The 26,114-nt window shown below is 36.0% G+C and overlaps 1 protein-coding gene across 8 annotated transcripts in view; it reads left to right on the top strand.

Moving 5' to 3' along the window:
• Positions 1 to 26,114, top strand: part of Kiaa1109 (KIAA1109 ortholog) — a 184,260-nt gene that overhangs the window by 90,633 nt on the left and 67,513 nt on the right. For 7 of the 8 annotated variants that reach the window (XM_041659591.1, XM_041659589.1, XM_041659587.1 and 4 more), the window contains exons 41-51: positions 1,645 to 1,885; positions 2,929 to 3,071; positions 8,921 to 9,140; positions 9,807 to 9,965; positions 11,279 to 11,454; positions 13,679 to 13,854; positions 16,058 to 16,764; positions 17,235 to 17,480; positions 19,715 to 19,808; positions 22,209 to 22,259; positions 24,841 to 25,047. In XM_041659591.1, the coding sequence (XP_041515525.1) occupies positions 1,645 to 1,885; positions 2,929 to 3,071; positions 8,921 to 9,140; positions 9,807 to 9,965; positions 11,279 to 11,454; positions 13,679 to 13,854; positions 16,058 to 16,764; positions 17,235 to 17,480; positions 19,715 to 19,808; positions 22,209 to 22,259; positions 24,841 to 25,047 (2,420 nt within the window). The remainder of the gene's footprint in view (positions 1 to 1,644; positions 1,886 to 2,928; positions 3,072 to 8,920; positions 9,141 to 9,806; positions 9,966 to 11,278; positions 11,455 to 13,678; positions 13,855 to 16,057; positions 16,765 to 17,234; positions 17,481 to 19,714; positions 19,809 to 22,208; positions 22,260 to 24,840; positions 25,048 to 26,114) is intronic. The other variant, XM_041659586.1, reaches the window with a different exon arrangement.

Here is a 26,114-nt window from a genome sequence, read left to right as displayed (position 1 = left end):
AACTTTAAGAAGGTTAGAGGGGTTAGATAAGCTAGGCGGAGTACTAAGAAGGGATAGAAGATAGAAGAACTGAGACAGTTGTATCTTGAAAGCTGAAAGCATGAGTTTCAAGCCAGGAAATAATCCGTAGAGTCATAATGGTTTAATAAAGTAAAGGGTGCTTAATCATAGAGGGGAGACTATATAATTGAACAACTCATCCTCACCCTTAGAAAAACAAATGGCAAATTGGGATTGGGATTTTAGAAGTTTGAGAGCATTGCTTGTCTCCTCTAGGCTTCTGGGTAGTAGAGCATGTGCAACAATATTTAGCCAAATTAGACACCTATGTATCAGTACTGTTCATGGCCAGCCATACCTTTCACCAGGCTTGTAAAGAATCTATGGTAAGTGATAGGTTTTAAAAAGATGTTTATATCTAAGCCTGAAATAGCACTTTCTCCTTTCTAGGAATTAAAGACAAAGTTGTACATTGTAAGCCTGACATGCCTAGCCTAATTGTGGTCAGAGAAACTAGAACTGACAGTCTTGAGGCATTAACTCTGAGGGGATGCTCTACAAAATGGGAAAGGAAGAGGTGCAGATGGCACTGTACCTGGACAGGAAAGAGAAGGCCTGATGTTCTCAGAAAGTGGGTGTGAGGTTCTTTGGCCATCTATGTCAGTATGAGAAATTGCAGAAAATTAGAGTTGAGAAGAATTTACGGTTTTCTTTTTAGGCTACAGCAAAAATAGGAAAGAAACTGAAGTTTCTTGTAGCCATCTTTGTTGTTAACTTTCAAGATAGTTACAAATCCATTTAATTTGTAGCAATTCATTTTAACATTTAAATAGTAGAGATACCTGATAGATTATAATCTTGCAGTGAATAATTTTATTTCTTTTTATCTTAGTGAATCATCTAAATAGTTGAGAGTAAATTTTGAGTCTTCATTTGGGCCAAAATAATAAAGTCTATTAAATGGTTCTTTAAACAAAACAACAACTTTGTCTCCAGTGTTTAGTGTCATATTCACCTGAAGCAGTCATAGTGCCTTATATATATGCAATGCTGTGTTTAGAGTTTGGGTTTAATCAGATATGTGGGACTGGTAATTTATGAACAAAGGATCAGTGTGGCTCTGGTGAGGCTGATAATCCCTTAACTATTTAGATGATTCACTAAGATAACATGTGGCTTCATGGTGTGTGTGTGTGTGTGTATGTGTGAGTGTGAGAGAGAGGGGGAGAAAGGGGGAGAGAGAGAGAGAGAGAGATCATCAGGATATCAAGACCATCTGCCAAGTCAGGAAGCCAGGAGCTGATGAAATGGTGGCCTTGCTCTTTAATAACAGCCTGTGTACAGACTTTCCAGGTCTCACCAAAACTGCTGTAATGAATTCTGATGCCACTGTCATCAGCGATTGCCACTAGATACCCTCTTAAAGATTTTGCACCTTTCCAAATACATTGCTACACTGAAACCCAAACTTTTGAACCCCATAAACCCTCAAGGCACATTCTCAATGTATGCGTAGCTGTAGAAAGTTTTATTATCAACTTGAAATACTGAGTTTTGTTGAACAAATTATCTAAATTCTAAATTTTAGTTTCTTCTCTAAGTGGATATTTTGAGATTCAAATAAGTTTTTCTTTGTTATTGCAGAGTGATGGGCTTCCTGCATTGGTAACCTTAAAGAAAGGATTAGTTGCTTTGGCACGGCAGTGGATGAAGTTCATTGTGGTGACACCTGCCTTTAAAGTAGTTAACTTACACCGACCAGCTCAGCCACTGAAACCTCCAGCTGCTATGGATCAGGAACATGAAGATGGACTTGGCCTGGATAATGGAGGTGGTCTTCAAAGTGATACCAGTGCTGATGGTGCAGAATTTGAGTTTGATGCAGGTAAATTTAGAAGTGGGTTTTTGGGGGAAGTGGGGCATATTGGGTATGTGCATCTTATAGGAATAGCTTCATATGGATAATGTGCCTCTTTAAAGATACCAATCAAGACCTTTTTCCTATAGCTATTAGCAAATTATTAATAGAAGCAAATCCTAGCTGTACATAGTTGGTCACATGGTATTAATTTTAATAATTTTTGTCTCAAATTTGAAAATGCTGTGGGTTTAACTAGGCAGTTTTATAAACCCACATTCACAATAACTTTGGAATCTTTTCATTGAACAAGTTTTACGATTTGCATTTGTGAGATACAGTATACTGATGATCCATACAGTAGAGACAGCTTTTATAGCAAACTCATAAAGACCTATCTTTTAACATTGTATTTGTCCCCTCTGATTTTAACCAAGTTGTATCTACTGCCTGTTACATATATTTGCTCTTTAAGTAAATTTGGAAGCCTGAGCTGAGCATGCAGTTCTGTAAATAAAATGTGTTGCATCTGAACAAGGTGGATGCTTTTGAAATGTATGTTTGTATTTTAACTATTTGCCAAAGGTTAATTTTTTATTATGATGATAGATTGTCTTACACTGTTTTGACAAAGAATTAAAAGTAGGGGAAAGGGTAGTCCCAAAATTAGCGCTTTAGTATAGCTTAATTAAAAAAAATTACTTTTAATGAATCCATTATAAAAAGTAGCCTAAATTTTATTGCTTATTATCCAGAATTTATTAAGCACAGAACTTGAATTAGGCTTTCCCTTTCTAGGTACTTTCTAGGTACTTTCTAGTACCTGTATTCATTTGTGCCTCTCTGGATATTCTTGAGAGTAGTTGAGTTGGGTCTTGGGCACTATATCAGTGGATAGCATAAACTCAGATTAAAGTTGGAAAGTAAAGAAACAAGAATAAAAAAATTTAAAAATTTATATTTTTCAGCTTATAAATATGGATCGTAATTATACAGATCAGGATGTTGGTTGATTTTTTTTTCAAAAGTGTGTGGTCACATATATATATTCTCTTATTTAATCATTTTAGCCACAATCAGTGAACACACAATGCTTCTAGAAGGAACAGCTAACCGGCCACCACCTGGGAGCTCTGGACCTGTCACTGGAGCAGAAATAATGAGGAAACTTTCTAAAACTCATACACATAGTGACTCTGCATTAAAAATAAAGGTACAGTATTGCTGGTTTTGATTATAGTTTAAAACTTACATCAAAAACTTGATTTTTTGATTTCAATATTAAATATATTAGATGCCTACTCTAAATATTCCAGTAGTGTATGTTGAAATTAATTTGGCTAATAACTTTTTTTTAATGCATATACTGCTCCTCCTGCATGTATACTTCTGTGCCAGAAGAGGGTACCAGATCTCATGACAGATATTGTGAGCCATTATGTGGTTGCTGGGAATTGAACTCAGGACCTCTGGAAGAGCTGCCAGTGTTCTTAGGCTCCGAGCCCCATCTGCAGCCCCCTTGGATAATAACTTTTAATGTATATATTTCCATGAAAATTGTATCATCAATATTTAATACTTAACGACTACTAAACCTTTGTGTTCTTTTAACTTATTGAATATTATATGCAATAAAATTCAATACTAAAAATGTTGATAATCTAGTCATTTCAGTTTTAGTGAGAAGCCTTTTAGGCTGTATATTATTGATTGCAAACCATAGGTTGGGTTTTTACAAATTATGATCTTAATGTACACTCTGTTGTATTAGGAGCGGCGGGGCTGCATCCCCTGCACCCAGCCGCCTGCACGGCTAGCTTTACCCGAAATAATTACATAGAAACTGTATTCTTTTAAACACCACTTGGCCCATTATATCTAGCCTTTTCTCGGCTAACTCTCGCACCTGGACTAGCCCATTTCTAATAATCTATGTAGCCAAAGAGCCGGCTTACCAGGAATGATCTTAACCTGCGTCTGGCTGGAGTGGGAGAATCATGGCGACTCCCTGACTCAGCTTCTTTCTCCCAGCATTCGGTTCTGTTTACTCCTCCCACCTATGTTTTAACCTATGAGGGCCAAGCAGTTTCTTTATTGCTTAACCAATGAAATCAACAGATTGATATATGACACTCCCACATCGCTTCCCCTTTTTCTGTTTAAACAAAAAAAGGAAGGCTTTAACTTTAGCATAGCAAAATTACATATAACAAAAAGTTATCAAGCAAGAATTACAATTACAATATTTATATCTGTTTTATCTTTTATCATAACTAAGGAAAACTATAACTATCTATTCATTCTTCAACTCCATCAAAGACTCCAGAAGGATATAATATTACCTAAGTAAACAAGAAATCCAAAACTCTAGAAATGACAGAGACATCTCGCTGCCTGTACAGTCACCCAAAATTCCTCTGTACCGTTGGGGCATCCATCTTCAGCCTTCAGGCCCATAGTATCCAGCAGACATTTCCATGAAGCAGGCAATTTCAAAGACAGTTCAGTCACTATCTACTGTGTCCTGCAGAATGTCTCGCAGACTCTTTCATGAGTCATGAACCCCAAAAGACCGTCTCACCTTTAGGCAAGTTCAGCAGTCCTCTCTCTCTGCGGGTTCTCTGCAATAGTCCAGGCAAGAGCAGTTTCTTGCCCAAATGGCTATCAGACTCCATAAGGATCCTCTTCGATGCCCATCTTCCTCTCGAAGTAGATTGGTGCCGCCAGGAGCAGACATGTCTCATTGTCATGAAAAGTCCCAAGTTATTAAAATATTTTAAATGCCATATTCTGTAGCCTTTGAGAGATATGAAGAATGCCTATCTGAAATATATCTCTATATATCTAGAAAATCTAAGTAACATGACTACAAACTTGACTATTATTTATGATTATCCATCAACAACCTATATTTCCTAATTATACATTACATTTTAAAAATGAACTACACAATCACAATACCTTAATCAAGATCAGAAATACATATACATATAACAAAATTGACCTAAAATCCATACCAATGTAAATTATTCATATCTATATCATTTCCCCCTTTAAATGTAAAAGAACATTTATAAACAATATTTTGGGAACATGGGCACAGTTTTTTCTCTCCAAACTGCTTTCTGCTGAATGGGGGCGCTGTTAATCAAATCATTTAGGGTGTAACCTGTGTGCCAGGTTTATCTCAGTTGGCAGTTGAGTGAAGTAATTTTTTGAGGGTGTTCACAGGAACTTTTCGGGAGGTCATGGTCTATCATACCATATCGGGATAGATGCAATCCACAGGGTCTGGTCCTCTGTGAAAACAAAAGAAGACCCTCCCCAAAGCATCATATCCTTAGACCCAAATTTTGAAATCGTAATACCCTTATATCCATTCTGGTTTAGCTTGGCAGCCCTTGTAATGAAATGTCTCTCTGTACTTAGCTCCTTCACAGTCAAAAATTTTAAAGAAAACACAATGTACATAATCCAGACTCTCTGTGAATTTTCCATTTTTACGTGGCTTAATTTTCTTTATTTCTTTTAATCTCTTAACTATCTGTACTCTGTCTCTTTAAAGACTTTACCTCTTTTTTTTTTTAAACCATCAACTTTATTCTCTATATTCTTTTTCTTTTCTCTTTTCAAGCCTATGTACATTCATCCAACAGTGTGGTCTTTTATGTCTGAATCTGTTTTATTGTGAATCTGTAATATTTTTTTTTTTTTACTATCCCGGAGCACTTTGTTTTGTGCCTTTAAATCACTAAGCACTTAAGAATCTAAGCTGTGACATTCCTAAGTCAAAAACAGGTACTGCCTGCTGGCCCCGCCCAGTCCAACATGGCGCTCTTGCCTCTGATTCTTGCACATTGCACCACTAGCATGGCGGAGCTGCTTGTGCCTCTGAGCTGCAGCACACAATTTCCCCCTTTTAGGCACACAACAGTCTAGTTGCCATCAAACAAATCGTAGCACGTTACTCCAAATGCTCCATTCAAAAGCTCTGTCTCCCGCAGGAGACAGACAGAGATTGCAATGGCGGCACAGTCCAGAAAGCCAGCATTTTAAAACAGCCAGTTTTTTCCTGCTGCTGAGTCAGGAAAATTTCAAAATGGAGGACGTACCATTTTGTGCTAGCTCTGGAGCCGCCAGGTAGGAGCGGCACTCAGCACTTTAATTCTGAGACTGAGCGTGCAGCACAGAAATTCTTTTCATCCAAGTTACATCCAAATCTGACACGCAGAGCACTGCACAGTCTGAAAACACTGGCAGGAATCTGCCATGCTCTTCCGCTGGCCTAAGCCTGATTCTGCAGTCTGCCCAGGTGCACACAGGGAGCAATGAGCCATTGGCAAGGTCTCAGAGCACTCTCCTTCTGATCCCAAGCAGGAACACAAACATCCAGTCCCATAAAATCCATTGAAATGCTTTAAAGCCAGAGTTTGCACTGGCAGCACAGCCTCAAAAAGCTGCGCTTTAAAATGACACAGCGTTTTTTCTGCTGCTGTTGCTGAATCAGGAAATCTCTCTACAGCACGCCACCAACAAACAGCAAAAATCTGTGTTAAACTCTCTCTCCCTTATTTTTAAGCCTTCTCAGGTTTTTAAGTGGATTTAGTCCATCACGTCTGGGCACCATCTGTTGAAATAAGAGCAGCGGGGCCGGGGCTGCGTACCTGGCACCCGGCCACCTGCACGGCTAGCCTTATCTGAAATAATTACACGGAAACTGTATTCTTTTAAACACCGCTTGGCCCATTATATCTAGCCTTTTCTCGACTAACTCTCACACCTGGACTAGCTCATTTCTAATAATCTATGTAGCCAAAGAGCCGGCTTACCAGGAATGATCTTAACCTGAGTCTGGCTGGAGTGGGAGAATCATGGCGACTCCCTGACTCAGCTTCTTTCTCCCAGCATTCGGTTCTGTTTACTCCTCCCACCTATGTTTTAACCTATGAGGGCCAAGCAGTTTCTTTATTGCTTAACCAATGAAATCAACAGATTGATATATGACACTCCCAGATCTCATGACAGATATTGTGAGCCATTATGTGGTTGCTGGGAATTGAACTCAGGACCTCTGGAAGAGCTGCCAGTGTTCTTAGGCTCCGAGCCCTATCTCCAGCCCCCTTGGATAATAACTTTTAATGTATATATTTCCATGAAAATTGTATCATCAATATTTAATACTTAAAGACTATTAAACCTTTGTGTTCTTTTATCTTATTGAATATTATATGCAATAAAATTCAATACTAAAAATGTTGATAATCTAGTCATTAATATACAGCCTTTTAGGCTGTATATTATTGATTGCAAACCTTAGGTTGGGTTTTTACAAATTATGATCTTAATGTACACTCCATTGTTTTAGCAAGTTTAAAGAATCTTTGATAAAAGGAACAATATAACCAGGTGAGTAGACTAGCATATGGAGCAATACCTTTATTTTAATCCTGCTCTGCAACTTGAAAAATTACTGACTGAATTGTGCATCTTTATTTGTAAGGTAGGGATTTTGACAGCTACCTCCTTTGAAGTATTATGGTGAAAAATAACTGAGTTAAGACATGATAAGTGTATCTGATATTTTACATTGTTATGGTTTTTTTTGGTTGTTAGTGTGCTTTTCTAAGAACTGAAAATGGTAGTTAATAAGTTTACTTTTACTCAAAGTCTGCACATAGATTTATAATGACAAAATAGTTTTGACATTAAAATATTAAATTTCTAAATAAAAATTATAAAAATACTTATAAAAAGGGCTTTCAAATAAACAACAGCAGAAGTTTTTCCTAATCACTAAGAAAAAGACAAGATACTAAAATGAAAAGTTAAAAAATGGGTAAAGGCATAAAATATGTCACAAAAATATATATATATATACATATGAAGATATATTTTCTTATAAAAAGTATAAAACAAAATGACATTTTTGTTTTTGTTTACAAGATTATAATACTAAAACTTAATATATATGTGAAAATATAAGAATATAGTCATTCTCATGCAATATTAGAATATTATTTATATGATAAACCTTGTTCTGGGGAGACAGTATGGCAGTTATATGTGAAAAGTTAACATCTTTCCATGTCAATGACTATTCATTTTAAAAGTGACCATAATTGATCAGACAGATCCTACAGCTTTCTCTTGGCAACACCAAATGGGAATATAATAGATATGACATAAAAGAATTCAACATAAGAGGGCTAATAAAATTTGCCTACCACAAAGCCTTTCCAAAAAGGGGGTAGGTCTTTGTGCAGCTGTAGATGTCACTGAAGTTAAATGGATTGATAACAATATAGTTGTGAGTATGTGTGTGTGTGTGAGAGAGAGAGAGAGAGAGAGAGACTTTTCTATTGCTGTAGATGTAGAAACATCAAGGTAACTTTTAAAATAAAGCATTTAAATGGGAACTTAACAGTTTCAAAGGGCTAGAATTCATGACCATCATTGTGGGATGCATGGGAGCAGGCAGGTAAGCAGGCATGGCAATGGGGCAGTAGCTGAGAACTTACACGTTAAGACAACCATGAGGCAGAAAGAAAGAGAGAGCTTACTGGGAATGGCATAGGCTTTTGAAATCTCAAAACCACCCCCAGCACACCTTCTCCAACAAGGCCACATCTGCTAGTCCTTCCCAAACAGTCACACAAGCTCTAGAACAAGCATTAAAAAATGTGAGCCTATGGGGGCTATTCTTATTCAAACCACCACAGTGTGTGTTTTTTATAACACATGAATAATATATTATTGACTTACATATTTACCAGCATTTTATTTCCTGTATTCTGTTTGAGATGCTGTTCTTGGGCTCTTGTTCAGCTGTAGAAACTGATTAATAATTCATTGTTAAAATACTTAAAGGGATAAACTTGAATATGATTTGTAGTCCTTAATATTGTACTACAGTTATAAAAAATGCGTTTGTACATTTGAGACTCAATAATTGTAGTATATACAACCACTGTATTAAAGGGTAGGATACCAATAGCAACAGTCATAGATGTTGTCAGGAGTCATTTTACATATGCAAAAAAAAATCATGTGTTTATTTTGTAGGGCATTCATCCATATCATTCTCTGAGTTACACCAGTGGAGACACTGCGACGGATTCTCCCGTGCATGTTGGACGTGCTGGGATGCCAGTGAAGGAGAGTCCAAGGAAGGAGAGCCTTCTCAGCTATCTGACGGGAAGCTTCCCAAGCCTGCACAACCTTCTGGAAGGCACTCCGCAGAGAAGTAGTGCAGCTGTGAAAAGTAGCTCCCTAACAAGAACAGGTATCTAGCTCCTATGGACCAGGTCATTCCTCTGTACTTTACACACAGGTGTACTCACGTGTGTGCACACACACACATAATTAAAAATAAAATAATTCTTTCCAGTTTTTTGGTTGCATCACTAATACTTTTAGTATACTTTGTTTTTGAGGAAATATTTTAGAAGAAAATTTTAACTTTATCTTCATTTTCATTTTTTGTTTTCAAATAAGTACTGACTAATGCTAACCTACACATGCTGAGACTACGGAATATAGAATCATCTCCCTATGAGAGTAAAATTGAGTTCTGTACTAATGTCTTAGAATCCACCTCCTGAAGTGAGAATTGAAAAATACTGGGAAGAGATGCTCAGTAGTTAAGAGCACTAGCTGCTCCTGCTAAGACCTGGGTTTAGTTCCCAGCATCCACATGGCTGCTGACAACTGTCTTAACTCCAGCTCCAGTGAATCCTGATGCCCTCCCTCTTCTGGTTCCCACAGGCACTGCATGCACTTTGTATACAGAAACAAGCAAAGCACCTATATACATAAATAAAAGTAAAGGAAATCTTTAAAAAAAAATTGGTAAAGACATTTTCATCTAACTTTCGGAAAGTATATTAGTAACATTTTTTTCTGTGTTACAGTATATAATAATTTTATTCTCAGTAAACTTTGTTTTTAGGAAATACAGTGGCCACTGACATGTTATCTGAACATCCTTTGTTATCTGAGCCATCATCTGTGAGTTTTTATAATTGGATGTCAAATGCTGTGGGTAATCGTGGAAGCGTGGTACAAGAATCTCCCATTACAAAGTCAGGACATAACAGTCTTCCAACAGGTATTAAAATTGTCTTTTTTTAAAAATCTTAACTGTCTTAAGTAGCACAAACAGTTATAGCAAATTCTTGTTTCCCAGAGTATAATTAAGTTGTCAGATGTTTAAGTAATATTTGTTTGAAATTGTACTCATTCAGAAAATGATCAATCAAACTATCACTTATTGATCTTGCTGTATCTAATACAAGATTTAAAGAGTTTAAAACTTACGTTTAATGTGGTTGGTTAAACATTCATAACACCAAAGGAGGCAGGATAAAAAACATAAAGTGTAGTTACAACATGATGTACCTACAGTAGAAAATACTTTGAATTTGTTTAGCTCTCTCTGAGATATTGTAACTATTAATTTATGTACTCTTTATAGTTACTTAACAAATATGTAATCAGATCTATGGGAACAGTAAAGTAAGATTTCTTTGCCCAACGAGAGAGATAAATGAAGGCCATTTTTTAATTTTAAAATAATATGCATGTATAGGAAGAAAACAGGCAGGATGTTTCCCCAAGAAAGTGGTGGCTGTATCCAGTGTAAGAATATTAGCCTTCCTTTTTCAATATTCAAAGGTTTTCCAAGTTAGTAAATACTGAAGAATATTGGTATTGATTACTCAAGGCTGCTAAAATGAATTTTTCAAACAGCTATCTGAACCATGTGAATTCTTTCCATATAGAAATTACTAAAATGTGAATGCCTACTCAGCTCTTTCTTGTTGGTGTGGCTCACCTCCATCTTGAAGTGATATGATAGTCACATCCTAGTTCTCTGCATTGACTCTTGGCTGAAGAAGATAGAAAAATGGCACCCTGCAGTTCTTGGCATTTCTTTTGGTTCTCATTTCACCATTGTTCTAAGTGGCTATAGTTTAAATTACAGGAGAACTAGGATGGAACAGATTCTCTTTCTTAAGGGTCCTTTGTCTTGGAAATGATACAGAAAGTGCCCAGAGAAGCCATAGCTTATTTGTTTTTTTTTTTTTCTTCCCCCGGAAAACTGGATGTGAGACTATTAACAATGCTTTTTGCCTGCTGCATCAGCATTTCAGAGATTTTTCCAGTTGTAAAATCCTACATTTTGGACTGACTGGCTTGAGTACCTGTATAAAGATCACTAGTATTTTCTGAATATTTGTTTTAATTTTTTAAAATAAATTACATCTATAAGATTTTACTATTACATATTATCATTTTTTCTTTATCAAGTAGTCTGATAAGGGCACTACAACATAGGTTGTCTTTAAATTTGACTTGTTATGCCCTTTTATGGTTTACAAATTTGTTGCATTTTACTTACTCTTGAAATATTACTGTTAGGAGTTGCACCCAATCTTCCTACGATACCATCAGCCTCAGATTTCAACACCGTCCTGTCTAGTGATCAGAATACTCTGGATGGGACACATTCTCAGCACAGTACTAGTCAAGATGATGTGGCAGGCGTGGAAGAAGCAAACCAAGGCTTTCCTGCTGTTCAACTTGCTGATGCACAGGTGAGCTTGCCTGTTGTACTTGATACTGATATCTCCTTCAGCAGGGCTTACAGGAGGAACCATTAAGTAGTAGGTACTTGAAGTTCAAATGAACTCTATTCTGTTCCTGTAGTAAAAACGTTCTTGCAGAGGAGGAACAGCCTTTAAAAAGTACATTGATTAATTATGAATGCAAATTAACCAATAGTTTATCAAATTGAAAGTCTGATTATAATGTTTTATTATGTGTAAAAATTTTACAGTAACATGACTAGAAAGTTAAATTTTATTATATCCCATAGTCTTTCATATAAATCTCAGACTTTATTAAGTGAGCAATTTTGAGACAGTGGATTTAGAATAGAGAAATAAAGTAATTAAACACATGGAGATATATGAGTAATAAGTAGTATAAATCAATCAGGGTCAAAAGTAGAGGTGAAAGGTAAACTGTTAAAGTCATTCATACCAGTGATGATGAAACACTAGAAAAATTTGTGGCTTTACAAAAGTATAGGCTGAATTAAAAATACACAAAGTGAACAGACAAAAAGGAAAGGACATGACTGCTAAGCATGGTGGAGGAACAAGTTTATAAAATGGAGAGCAGAGACAGTCAGGAATGTCTGGTTGTGTTCAAAGTGGACATGACCAAGCTGAGCTGGTCTATGTGGGGAAAAGAGCAGGGGGAGGAAGAGGAGAGAGAAGGGAGCCAGGTGCAGAGTCAAGAGGGCAAAAGAATAAAAAGCCAGTAACCAAAATGGCTGGCTATATAGGGAGGAGCCTCTGGAGGAAGGGAAGACCAGTCCCTGAGCTGGAGAGTTGGGATGGGCATAGAGAAAGGGGTATGCCCATCTCCCCTTACCCCCATCCCACCCCACCCCCCAGTTCCCAAGTTTTTGCCCAGCAATCTTGTCTACTTCCCATACCGGAGATAGAGACAGAGACCCACACTGGAGCATCGGACTGAGCTCCCAAGGGCCCAATGAAGAGCAGAAGGAGGGAGAACATGAGCAAGGAAGTCAGGACCACGAGGGGTGCACCCACCCACTGAGACAGTGAGGCTGATCATATTGGGAGCTCACCAAGGCCAGCTGGACTGTGACTGAAAAAGCATGGGATAAAACCGGACTCTTTGAACATGGCGGACAATGAGGGCTGATGAGAAGCCAAAGACAATGGCACTGGGTTTTGATCCTACTTCATGTTCTGGCTTTGTGGGAGCCTAGCCAGTATGGATGTTCACCTTCCTAGACCAGGATGGAGGGGGGAGGACCTTGGACTTTCCACAGGGCAGGGAACCCTGACTGCTCTTCAGACTGGAGAGGGAGGGGGAGAGACTGGGGGGAGGGGGAGGGAAATGGGAGGCTGGGAGGAGGCATTTTAAGCTTCAAGACGAAAATCACTAAAGGATAAGGTGCCATGAATTACAAGGAGCTGGGAAACCACTGTATAGCATTCAGACATAGGATATGGAGAAGGAAAAATAAATCAACACCAGAGAGTTGATAATTAAAGTATTATGGTACTCTTGTTAGACACATTTGCTTCTGTGACATTAAGTTAGCTGGAAATTTCATGTGAGTTATGCACTTCTGTAAGCATTTAGAGAAGGAATCTTTAAAATATGTGTTCTAAAACATGCTAAGTGGCTGATATAGCCAAGTGATAGCATTTAAAAATGGGATAAGTGTTCATAATACAACATGTAAACTGTTTTTATATTATTGCAAGAAGTGGTGAACTATTAGTGAACCGTATATATTAGTTTTTAGTTGTTTTGGTTTTGTTTCCACTCCTGGAATTTGAACTCATCTAGGCAAGTGCTCTATTACTGAGCTGTAGCCCCATCCCCTTTTAAAATGTTATTTTGAGATAGGTCTCATTAAGTTGCCCAGGCTGGCCTTGAACTCACTCCATAGCCCAGCAGGCTTTGAATTCACATTCCTTTTGACTGTCTTCTCTATTAGCTGTGATAATGGACTTGAGCCACAAGGCCTGGTACTAGTTTTGTTTTGTTTTAATAGAAGTACACTGGGTATTCATAGACTTTTTAAAAAGCATGAATGAATGTAAATTATTTAAATCTCAGGGAAGATATAGCTAATCTTTGCTTTCATCAAAGCAATTATGATGTCTTTGGTTTCATTTCATTCTGTGGTAATAGATACTATGTGCTGGACTAAGAACAGAAGTAAACAATGAACAATTAATTATGTTAATATGGTTGTTTGATTTCTTCTAGGTTGTTTTTAAACCTCTTCTGAGTCATACTGGGATCCAGTCACAGGACACAATGCCACTCTGTTACCGGATGTACTTTGGAGAACATCTTTCATTTTCAGGAACTTTGGACTGCCTCAGAGCAGATATTGTAGATTCAGACACAGCTAAAGACAGGAAAGGCAAAAGAGCAAGAAGGTGACATGATAGTGTATAAAAATTTAACCAAGAGTTATAATTAATTTTAATAACAATGAGAAGATAATTTCTAATTAATAAATGTAATAAACATATTTTGTTATAATTTGTTGATTTTATTAATGGATCAAGCAGCCTATTTTAGGCATATTTTGAAGCATATACATGAGGTATTCTAAGGTATATCTATTGATAAATGCACTCAGTGTTTATATGCTTAGCTTCAATAGTGGGGTTCTTATGGCTCTTTGTTTTTAATCTTTGCACTTAACAGTTTATTTCTAACTTACCTTTTGAGTCAACTTTTAGCAGATTTGTGTAGTCATGGATATATTTATGTATGTATGCATGTGTCTGTATGATTGTGTGCACATGTGTATGTATATAGGTGGAGTGTACACATGCAGAGAGACCAGAAGAAGGTGTCAGGTAGTCTCTAACATTTTCTACCTGTTCATTTGAGACAGAGTCTCTCCCTCACCTGAGATTAATATTTTGTTAGTTAGACTCCAAGTTAGCAAGTGTGAGAAATTGTCCTACTTTCTTAACCCTTAGAGCTGGGCTTACAGGTTTTCATGGGATACTTGGCTTGTTGAATGAGTGCTGAGGTCAGTGCCAGTCCTCATGATTGCAGAGCAGACACTCTTAGTCACTGAGCCATCTCTCCAGCCCCTCAGACAGTATTAGGGCTAGAGTAAAATTCATATTGATAGCATGGCCATCAGAACAAATGCACATATGTGCACTGAAGATAGGAGCTGTTACTGCCGTTCTGTGTTTTCATGAGTAGTTCTTCCGGTTCCTTACTGCTTGAGTAGGCAGTTTTGTATCTATTAATAGGTTTGATTGTTCTTTTCAGAAGTTGGAATTTTACTTTAGGTATATTCTTATACCTTGTTAAACTACAAAGAGCACCTTAATATGTTACAAAAACATTATCAGAAATGCCACCTTTGAGCATATTTCTATTCCTTATCTCACCTTACTGCTTTTGTTCTAAATGACTGCTTCAGCACGTACCCAGAATTCTTTTCTCCTTTTCTCAACTCTTCTTCCTTTTTGTTATCATTATTTTTCAGGTTTTATTGGTTTGTTTATTTTTTTCTCAGAGATTTGCTATTGCCCCCCACTCCAGTCTTGGATTATTTCATATCTTTTTAGTCTTCCGTTTGTTCTAGTTCTCAATATAATGTTTCCTTCTATAGCCACATGTAGAACATTGATAGTCAGCGACTTGTGAGTGCCTGTATTTGTACATATTATACTATAGTGTGCCATACATTTTATTAATAAATGCTATTACTCAGTAAGGAATTACATGTTCTAGTTATAAACTTAAATTAGTTTCTGATTTTTTTTTTTAAATTTATTTATTTATTAAGGATTTCTGCCTCGTCCCCACAACCGCTTCCCATTTCCCTCCCCCTCCCCCGATCAAGTCCCCCCCCCCTCATCTGCTCGAAGAGCAATCAGGGTTCCCTGACCTGTGGGAAGCCCAAGGACTGCCCACCTCTATCCAGGTCTCTGATTTTTTAAAATAGGAATATAGTCTCTCTTTAATTTGCTCTGTGTGGCAGTATACTCACAGTGCATATGAAAAAAGAGAGGAAATGATGCTTTACTTGAGATTTGTTATTGTTGATAGAAGTTGAGTGGTTTTTAAAAATAAAATGTTTAAAGTGATCATAATTCTTTCACAGAAGTTTTTAGATAAGTGAAGGGTTTAAAATAATTTTTGTGTCAGATTTTAGGAATTTTTAGTGTGGTTTTGTTTTTAATTTTCATTTCCATTTGAAACTTGTCAGACCAAGCTATGAGGACTTTCTAATAGCAAATAAAATTATAATGAGTTGAAAATTTAGTTAATCATTTAATATGAGGGCCTGCTTCTGATCTCTTATTAACTCTAAGTTTCTATAGTGTTTGGTATACTGTTGGATTATTATTTTATTGAAACTTTTTAAATTGAAAATGAATGATATTGACTTCTTAGTAAATTTTAGTGTAAAAGTAACAAGAAAAACTAAAGTTCGTCTGGTAATTCCCGAAAAGACTAGACTAGTGCAAACACAATTGTATTGAATCTCTTACTTAATGGTACGTTTCGCCTTCTAGGCTATTATGTTTATAAATTCATAAGAATATGCTATACTGTTCTTCAAAAAAGGAAGTAACAGCTTTTTTTTTCTTTTGAACATTTTAGGCAAGGCCATGTGAATCTTCCTCCGCTTGAGTTCAAACCAGCATTAATGTTGGAAACCTTCAGCATCAGTGCTGTTGTGATGGAAAAGTCAGTGTGTACTCCTCAGAACCCTACCAGTGCTCTTTCCTTTCATGATCTCAATAAGCGCTATTACAACACCTTCCACTGCAACTTTACTATTTCCTGCCAGTCAATAAGTCAACATGTGGATATGGCTCTGGTTCGTCTTATCCATCAGTTCAGTACAATGATAGATGACATCAAAGCAACTCAGACCGACATTAAACTTAGTAGATACACAGCTGGATCAGCTTCTCCTACACCTACCTTCAAAACCAGAAAACATCGGGATTTCCGTTCATCTGACTTCAGCCGTAGTTCTAGAGGAAGTCTCAATGGTGGGAACAGAGTAAATAATGCTAAGAACAAACGGGCTAACAATGAGAACAACAAAAAAGAATCCCGAAACAAAAATTCACTAGGAAGGTCTGAAAGAAGAACTTCAAAAGTATCTAGGAAAGGTTCGAAAGATGTAGTGGATCACATGACCATCCATATGGATGACTCAGATTCTATTACAGTGTCAGAACAAAGTGAGCCTTCGGCTGAGTGCTGGCAGAATATGTATAAATTGCTTAACTTCTACTCACTTATCTCAGATCCAACAGGAATATTGGAAAAATCGTCAGAAACATTTGGACCAGCAGGTAATAGGCATTTTTATGATTTTTAAAATTTCTGTTTAGGAATGCTAAAGAGATGGTAGGTTGCTCACCATATTAATGGTAATAAATTATTGAAATATAGAGAAATTGGTAGTTACCAAGGAGAGATAATAGTGCTAATATTCAGATATTGTATCACCAAAGTCCCCATCTTCCCTGAACTTTTTTTTATGTTTTATAAATAAAGTTTGCCTGAAGACCAGAAGGTAAAACTAAGCCACTAGATTGTCACACACCCTTAGACTACTCTTTAAGAGATTTAGACAGATTTCATTTCAAATATCTACTAGTAGATACTAGGGAAGATGTTGGAAAAATAGTTATATTGTTTAGAGAAGGAAAAGGTCTAATTTGGAATTTGAAACCAAGAAAGTTAATGCAGTATTTAGATCATTCTTTATGTTGGCTTCATTTTTCAAATCTGAAACCATATACTTCTGTTTGCTAAAAAGGTGTTCGGAGTCCTACAGAGCCAACATGTAGAGTTGTGTTTGAGAATGAACAAGACAACAACAGTTTGACTAAAACACAGAGAAAACGTAGTCTGGTAACCTCTGAGCCTCAGCATGTTACTTTAATTGTGTTTGGGATTGGCATGGTGAACCGCACACACCTAGAGGCAGATATTGGTGGACTGACAATGGAGTCAGAGCTGAAAAGGATCCATGGCAGTTTCACTCTTAAGGAAAAAATGAAAGGTATGATGCTTTTCTGGTACTGTGATGTTGCTTTTGTGAAAGAAGTGAATGCCAATTGTTGCAGAAATTCCTACCTAGCAGGCTTCTTCAGAAAATGAGACTTGACAAAATTCTGCAGGTTAGTCAAGATCTGTGAATAGAGGGAGCTTTGATACCTAGCAGAAGTCCTTGGGCATGGACTCATTAATGTGTGATGCTGAGTACCTATTTACTAGCTTGTCTTTGAATGCCAGTAACAGGTTTCTGATGTCTAAAAATTGAATAAAAAGTGAAATTTGTAAAATATTTGCTTTTCTTACTACTTCTATAGAAATCTTACAACCTAATACTCATTTTAATATTTAGAAAAGCTAAGAGCTTTATAAAAATTCTATTAGTGGATGGAAAAGTTCACTTCTATTAATGAAAATGTGCCATTCAGGGGCTGGAGAGATGGCTCAGAGGTTAAGAGCATTGCCTGCTCTTCCAAAGGTCCTGAGTTCAATTCCCAGCAACCACATGGTGGCTCACAACCATCTATAATGGGGTCTGGTGCCCTCTTCTGACCTGCGGTCATACACACAGACAGAATATTGTATACATAATAAATAAATAAATATTTAAAAAAAAAGAAAAAAGAAAATGTGCCATTCATCTGAAAAATGATAATAGTATAATAATTAAATCTAGGAGAACATCTGCTTGAATATAGTCCATAACTTTGTGGTGCAGGAGAATTGTCTGTATCGTGTCAGTCATGTTTTAAAAAAACACTGATTGGCCAGTAGCCAGGCAGGAAGTATAGGCGGGACAACCAGACAAGAAGTAGAGGCAGGGCAATGAGAGCAGGAGTATTCTGGGAAGAAGGAAGCTCTTCCACAGTCCTGCCCAGACACCAAAGAAGCAGGATGTGACCTGCCCCGCTGAAAAAGGTACCAAGCCATGTGACTAACATAGTTAAGAATAATGGGTTATTTTAAGTTATAAGAGCTAATACGAAGCCTGAGCTAATGGGCCAATCAGTTTATAACTTAGGGAGACCTCTGTGTGATTTTCTTTGGGGCTTACCGGCTGTGGGAACTGGGAAGGACAGAAACCCCAACAAGCAGGCCCCTCCTGTTACAGCTTTGTGTATCACAAAAAAATAATTCCACCAGATATAATCAGTTGTAAAATATCCCCCCAGTTTCAGAAATTTTTGTATTGCAGAAGAAAAGAAAATTATGAATGACTGTGGTTTTTTTTAATTTTATGGTTACCCAACAAATAAATCTAAACTTTTCATTAAATACCCATCTTTGACTGTTTTATTTCATGTCCTGACTATGAAACAAAAGTCAATCAAACACTGATTTTGCATGAAAATTTATGTGAGATTAAAGAAAATTGTTGCAGAAATGAAAGATTATAAATTGCTGAGAGACATACAAACATATTAATTCTCAAATACAAGGCAATGGATGTGTGGTGCACATACTTCAGATGGCTACATTGAAGTAAAATTTTCTTTAACTTCAATGGTTTTAAAATTAACCAGTTTTTTTTGTTCTGTTTTAATAAAATATAAGAGTTATATTGGTTCTTTTGGGTAGAATCTGGGAAATGGACAATCTCTTCTAAATCAATTGGTTTAACATTCCCCAAGTTTTATCAATAGTCTTTACACTGAATTTAATCTTTGGCCTAGCAATTCTAGTTCTTACAAACATAGGAAATAAAAACATAATTTTGTAAAAATGACTGATGTTAAATAGCTAATTGTTATTTTTATAGCCCCAAGACAGTTTAAAATTTATTCATTTCAAATTGTATCATGGGATTTAAATGAAAAAAAAATGGTAAAAGAGAGAATCAGGCAAAATGACATGTTTATTTTATTTAGTTTTGTAAGTAATAAGTATATTAAAATCATAGCAACTATATGGACCAAGAGTAATAGTTTATTTGATTTCTTTTTTTATGTTCACAGTATATCTGTGGTATAGACCATTTAACGCCAGTAAATTACTTAATTCATGAAAGCTTGTTAAAGTGCATTTTTGTCTAATTCCAGTTTTCGTATAGACTTTGTATGCGTATATGAACACAAAAAAGTAAGCTGAGGAAGTTTTCTTAAGGCAGTTTAACATTGAGTGCATTTCCTCATGATTTACAGTCATCATGTGTCACCAAATATATTGTGAATAAAGTAATTTTACTATAAGATACAATGATATTATTTCGAGAACTCAGAATATTTTTTTCTCATATTTAAGATGTTTTACATCAAAAGATGACTGAGACATGTGCTACTGCTCACATTGGTGGGGTTAATATTGTGCTACTTGAAGGGATCACACCAAATATACAGTAAGTGTGTTTACTTTTACTATTTTCTTATACTTCTTTTTTATAGCTTTTAGAACACTTGGAATTCCTTGAATGAACTGGTACTTGTTAATTTTGAGATTTATACAGTGTTTCTAGATACTGTCACTTAGAATATCATCTAATAGGATATGAGGGTGTTCTGGCTGCAACATCTGTCACCCCATTGATCTCCAGGGTTGATTTGGTTGATCTGGCTGGCTAGGCAGGTATCTCCTTCCTTCTTCACTGCCAATAGAGGATAACCGGTTTTTGGTCAAGGGTATAAAACAAGCTGCGTTCTTCTGCTAGAACCGCCAAACAAGCTCCCAAGAATATCACCCAGTAAAATATTTTTTGGAAAACATAATTGATTTTGCTCTCTCTTCTTACCCTAAATTCACCTCTGTTTAAAAGTAAGTAAGAAAGAAAGAAAGAAAGAAAGAAAGAAAGAAAGGAAAGAAAGAGAAAAGCCCAAATTTTAGGACTTTGTGAGGTTGTCTTATAGGAAAAAGATCACAGTACAAATTTCTGTTTAGCATGTAGATTGTAAGTTTTCCTATCATTTAAATAGTTAATTAAAACTACAAACTCTTAACTTTATATTAAGGATTAAGTAACTCAATTTAATAAATTACTTATTTTATTAGATAAGTAATCATTACTCATATTCACCTAGACTTCAAGTTTGTCATTTTGCACTTAACAAACTTAACAGTAAAGCCTTTGAAATCTGTGTTACAGTATAAATTAAGCCTTTTTAAGAGAGCATATCAAGCCGGTGTGGCAGCTCACAACTGTAATTCCAGTTTTGGGAGGTTGAGGCAGGACAGTACCACAAATTAGAGGCCAACTTTGGCTATATATTGTGTGCCAGGCTACCCTGAATTATTCTTTTTCTTAAAGAAAAAAAATCAATGACAACAAAAATCCAAGTAAACAAAAACCCATATATTATATTTCAACTCTTCTTTGTTTTCTTCTTTTTTAAATATAAGTTCTATTCTTGGATCTGTTCAGAATTATTTTGATATTGATAACATTTGCTCCTGGTATTCCAACACTGTCTATCAAGATTGCATTTAACCATATGGCATTGTTTATATCTTTGGCAGTATTTGCCAAAATTAATTTCTAATTTGTTTTTAGTGAATCAGTTTTGCATTATAACTAAAATTGTTTAAATAGTTAAGGTCATATTTTGAGAATTTGTTCCTCTTTGATGGGATAACTAATATTATGCTAATGTTGTCCTGCAATATAGCCCTCAAACTAGCTAATCACTAAAATAGAAGATTTGGCTACTACTGTAAAACTTACTAATAGATCAGCTAGTAAACATGATTAGTTACAGTTCTAGTCACAGTGTTCTGGAAATCTGGGTAATGCATATCTACCTTGGGCAACATTTTAAGTAGGTATCTACAAACAGGCCAGAGCCTGGTAGAGGAGGTCTCTTGCCCAAGTAGCTTAAACCTGGAATCATTGACAGTTTATTTCTAGGAGCTTTCCAGGACCCAGATTCCATTTACTAAGCAGTCGTTGTCCTCTTCATTTTTTTCTTCCTCCTCCTCCTCCTCTTAATCTTCTTCCTCTTCTCCCCCCTCCCCCCTCCTTCTCCTTCTTTTTTTAAAAAGGGATTAGGAGACCAGGAAATCCCCATGGTTAAAACATTATAGAATAATATTTAGTTGTATTATGAAGCCCCTACTGTGGGTTAGGAACTGATTATCGGTTCCTTTACTTAATCTCAATGCAGTTCTGTGAGCTGAGGTGATTTTAGCTCCACTTTATAGCATAACAAGAAGTTGAGATTTAGAAAGATCAAAGTATCAGCATAAACTGTTTTAAGTAGTCCAGTCAGAAGAGCCCAGAGCTGCACTGCTTCCATCTTCCTCCCTCATCTGCAGAAAGTCATCACAGAAAGCACACTTCATGATTGTTCCATTGACTCTAGGCCTCTTCCCAAAGCAAGCCAGATTAGGTGTCCCCAGTGCTAGCTTTATCTTGTGTCTCATTGTCTGTACTCTCTCAAGAGAATGTCTTTAGTCTCTTCAGCTTGTAAAAGTTAACATGCATTTAATGAGATTTTAAAAATGTAAAATTGATATTTCTTATCAGTTTTACTTGAAATGTAAAAGTTATTCATTTGTTACTGCCAACCTCTTAGAATTAAGACTTTTTGTTAATATTTTTTGAATTTATTCTTCAGCAATTTATTTCTAACTGCAGTTGAAAGGAAATAGAATGGGGAAAGATAGTTTCAAAAGTAATTTGAAAAAAATTTAAGAACTGGACATTAGTAAAGTTTCCTGATGTGCAGTCCTGTTGTAACTAACTTACATATGAACACTGATTGCTTCCTTTTTGTTTTCCTGCTTTCTCTTGAATCTGCATCTGTAGATTGGAGGATTTTCCTACATCTCCTACAAGTACAGCCAAACAAGAGTTTCTGTATGTCATACTATTTTTCATGACTTGCGATTAATATCATATTGTATAATGTTTATATTATCTTCATGGTATGTGTATAGCTAGCTACCATTTCAAAGCTTTACCATAGACACAAGTAGTTTAATACATATTAGTAGTCAATCACAGCCTAAGTGAGGCTGTCTCTTAGGTAAGACAGACTTTTAGTGTGTTTAGTGTGTGTTACTTGTGTTTCTGTAGACATGTTACTGTTTGGTACTATAATAAAACCAAAAAAATTCACTTGGTGAGTTTTTGTTAGTTATGAAGTAATTTTTAAAAACTAACAATGCAACTGCATGTTTCAGCTTTCTGATTTTTTTAATGGGAATATTTTAATTTCTGGTTGTCAAGTTTTATCTATGGCTTTTGCTACATGAGCATTTATGTTTTGAGTATCTTAATTTAAACCATCGTGCATATGATATTTTGTTTGCAGTTGGCTGCACTTGAGGTGCAGTGTAAATGTTGACCACATGAGTCTATCCCATGTCACATCAACATTAAACTTAGCACAGTTACATCTGTGTACATTTTTTATAATATTTAAATATGTTGACTAGGTAGGTGACCTATGTTTCCTGTTGGTATGATTATCATATCTTATGAAATTTGTTTCATTATTGATAATAAGCCATAGACAAAACATCATTTGTTAGAAGTCTATTGTTGATATTAGCATGGTCTGTTTCATTTTATGAGCTAACTAAAAGTATTAAAAATTGAATTTTATTTCTGGAAAATATCCTGTGTAATATTAGTGTTTTTTTTATGCCTTTTGCTTTTATAGAAAAACATAAATAGAACCACATTTAGTTCCACTCAGACAGTACCTAGATTTTTTCTTTTTATTCATTTTCTCTGGATATATCAATATTGACTTTATAGAGAATGCTTTTAGAAGCAAAAGGTCACGTCTATTTCACACAAAGAAAATATTTATGGACATAGATATTATGTACTAGAAAGGCTCCAGGAAGGCAGTAATGGAAAAGTAAAAGGTGGTCTTTGTTGTCATATCATCATGTTAGGCTACCCTAGTCTATTCTCAGGCTTTCTGCTGAGAGAGACAGTTACCTAGAATACAGTTGCTAAGTAGGAAAGATTTCCTGGCTTTAAGCATTGATCATGTCACACATTCCATGTCACTATTGTAGAAAAAAGTAAACTGATTTGAGGTCGTCAGCACAGGCCAAGTTATGTAAATTAATATCCTCCACCTTCTTTCCTTTTTTATGTTGGAAGCCAATTCAAGGAGGCAAGGCCTGAGGGAGTGTAGAGATTGAGACAGAGCTACTAGACTGGTGTAAAGCTGATAAAATTATAGTGTAAGTTAGGCTCTCTACTGCTGAACAGGACAATTCTTCTATCTTTGAAATCCAAATTTCTACTGAACCACCTTGGTAGAGGCCTGTGAGCTTTCTATTTTAAATTTTGGTTTAAATTGAGAATTAAGTTTTGCACGTTTTCTTATAAAACCTTAAGTGATTTTTAGACAGGCTAACAGGTTATAAAAGTAGATGTGAAAAATAATAAAGATTTATTGATTTTTTTCAACTTACACTTTTACTATATGTAAAGAACTAATAAAAGTTCAATGCACATTGAGCAAAACTATTGCTACTGAACAAACAACAGCAAGATTTGTGATGCAGATAAAGGCTTTCCAGAGCTAAACATCATGGTGATTCTGCACTGATGAAATTCAACTAGAAGTTGTAAAGGATGCTCTTGTCAGCCTTGAAAGAGATGTGGAGAGATCTGGGATATAATTTAGTTTGTAGGTTGTTAGTATGAGTCCTCTGTTTGCAGTTTCGTTATTTTTGAAGAGAGTTAACCACTTAGTTTAAGGTACACATGTATATTTTATTCAAGGAAGAAATAGTCATGATCTCACTTAAAAAAATGATTAAAAGTTTGAACCATGCTTGTTATTCCCACTGTATATACAAAAAGTTCATGACAGATGTCCACAGAGACTGACTAAAGATTCATGGAAAGTGCAGTTTACAGAGTTCTGCCAGATCTACTGTTAAGCCTTGGCCTCATCACACCAGGGTCTATTCTCACTTCCTTTTCCTGAGTTCAAGCAACAGGCTGCCTGCCTTCTATTTCTTTTAACAGAGTAGATGATTGTTAGAATGACGTGTGCTTTGATTATATTTTAGAAGTATAATATATAAAAAAAAGAAGTATAATAAGTGTATTTTTCTTTCTGTATTGTGTCTGTTGCTTTAGATCCCAAAAATAAATTGGAGGAAAAAAGAGGATTTTGAGTGGGGAAAAAAAAATCAAAATGGGATTTTTTTGTGTGTGTGTACACATATAACGATGTGTTAATGATTGTGCTTTTACTCACATTAGTATTTACTAAAGAAATAATAGACTTTTCTCTGCAGTGTAAATTTAGTATCTTTTTAAGATCTTTTAAACTAGCTTTTCATATTCTTGACATATGAATGATTTCATTCTAACTCATTGAGTAAGAATATATTATATTCTTGGTATTCTTCCAAAATTTTCATTTGGCTATGTTTTAATAGTCTTCCTCCTCTGTTGCTAGAACTGTGGTGAAATGTAGTATTGCCAAGTCCCAAGCCCTCTACAGTGCCCAGAGAGGGCTGAAGACAAACAATGCTGCAGTATTCAAAGTAGGAGCTATCAGTATCAACATCCCTCAGCATCCTGCCACCTTACACAGCATGATGGTTCGAAGCTCTCACCAATTATCCAAACAAATCTCAGACCTTATTAGACAGCCTTCCACAGCGTGAGTTATTTCATTTTTTATATATTCTGTGACTTTACAATAAAATGTACCTTTTATTTTTGCTGTGATAGCAGAGGTTTGCAGGAAAATGAGCAGTTACTATAAGCATCGACTCTCACAGTAATGGGACTGGTAGAGAGTATCCCAATGACATCATGGGAGAATCACAGTGAATATCATTAAAGTATTACATCATCATGGCCTTGTCATTGTCTCATGCTAAATAGGGAGCATAAACATAAAGTTTGAGAGATCCCTGATTTTTATTGGCATCATAAGAAATACCAATTAGCTGGACGGTGGTGGTGCACACTTTTAATCCCAACACTTGGAAGGCAGAAGCAAGCAGATCTCTGTGAGTTCGAGGCCAGCCTGGTCTACAGAGCAAGTTTCAGGACATGTTCCCAAACTACACAGAGAAACCCTGTCTTGAAAAAGAGAAAAAAAAGCTGGGCAATAGTGGCACACACCTTTAATCTCAGCACTCAGATGGGAAAGGCAGGCAGATCTCTGTGAGTTCAAATCCAGCCTGGTCTGCAAGAGCTAGTTTAAGGACAGGCTCCAAAGCTACAGAGAAACCCTGTTTTGAAAAAATAATAAATAAATAAATACATACATACATAAATAAATAAGCAAACCAATTTTTAAAAAAGCAAATTAATGAATTCTAGAACTGTCAGTCCTTGTTTAATTTTAAGAAATTGCAGTGGTCATTTATAGCATGCATGGTTTTGTATGTTCTTTTATTTTGAAATTACTGTTTATGATTGAAGATGAACTACAGTGCCATATAGCGTTTTAAAAGGCAGTAAAATCAGACCTTTTCACTGTAACTTACTCTCTGTGTATGTTGCCACTATTTATAGCTTCTACTTTTCTGATATCTCTATCTATCTAGCTAGCTAGCTAGCTATCTCTATCTCTGTGTGTTTGTGTGTGTACATGCATGCTTACCTTTCCCCATCCTATAGTTTCTCCATGTGTATGTGTGTGCACACATGTGAGTGTCTGCACATGCATGATTGCTTTTCCCTATCCTATAAAGTGACGAAATAGCATGCATTTTG

Source organism: Microtus oregoni, unplaced genomic scaffold (genome assembly GCF_018167655.1).
Source record: "Microtus oregoni isolate MIOR12 unplaced genomic scaffold, Mior012 000010F_ref0000083, whole genome shotgun sequence".
Lineage (NCBI taxonomy): Eukaryota > Metazoa > Chordata > Mammalia > Rodentia > Cricetidae > Microtus > Microtus oregoni.
This window is presented reverse-complemented; position numbering and strand designations above follow the sequence as displayed.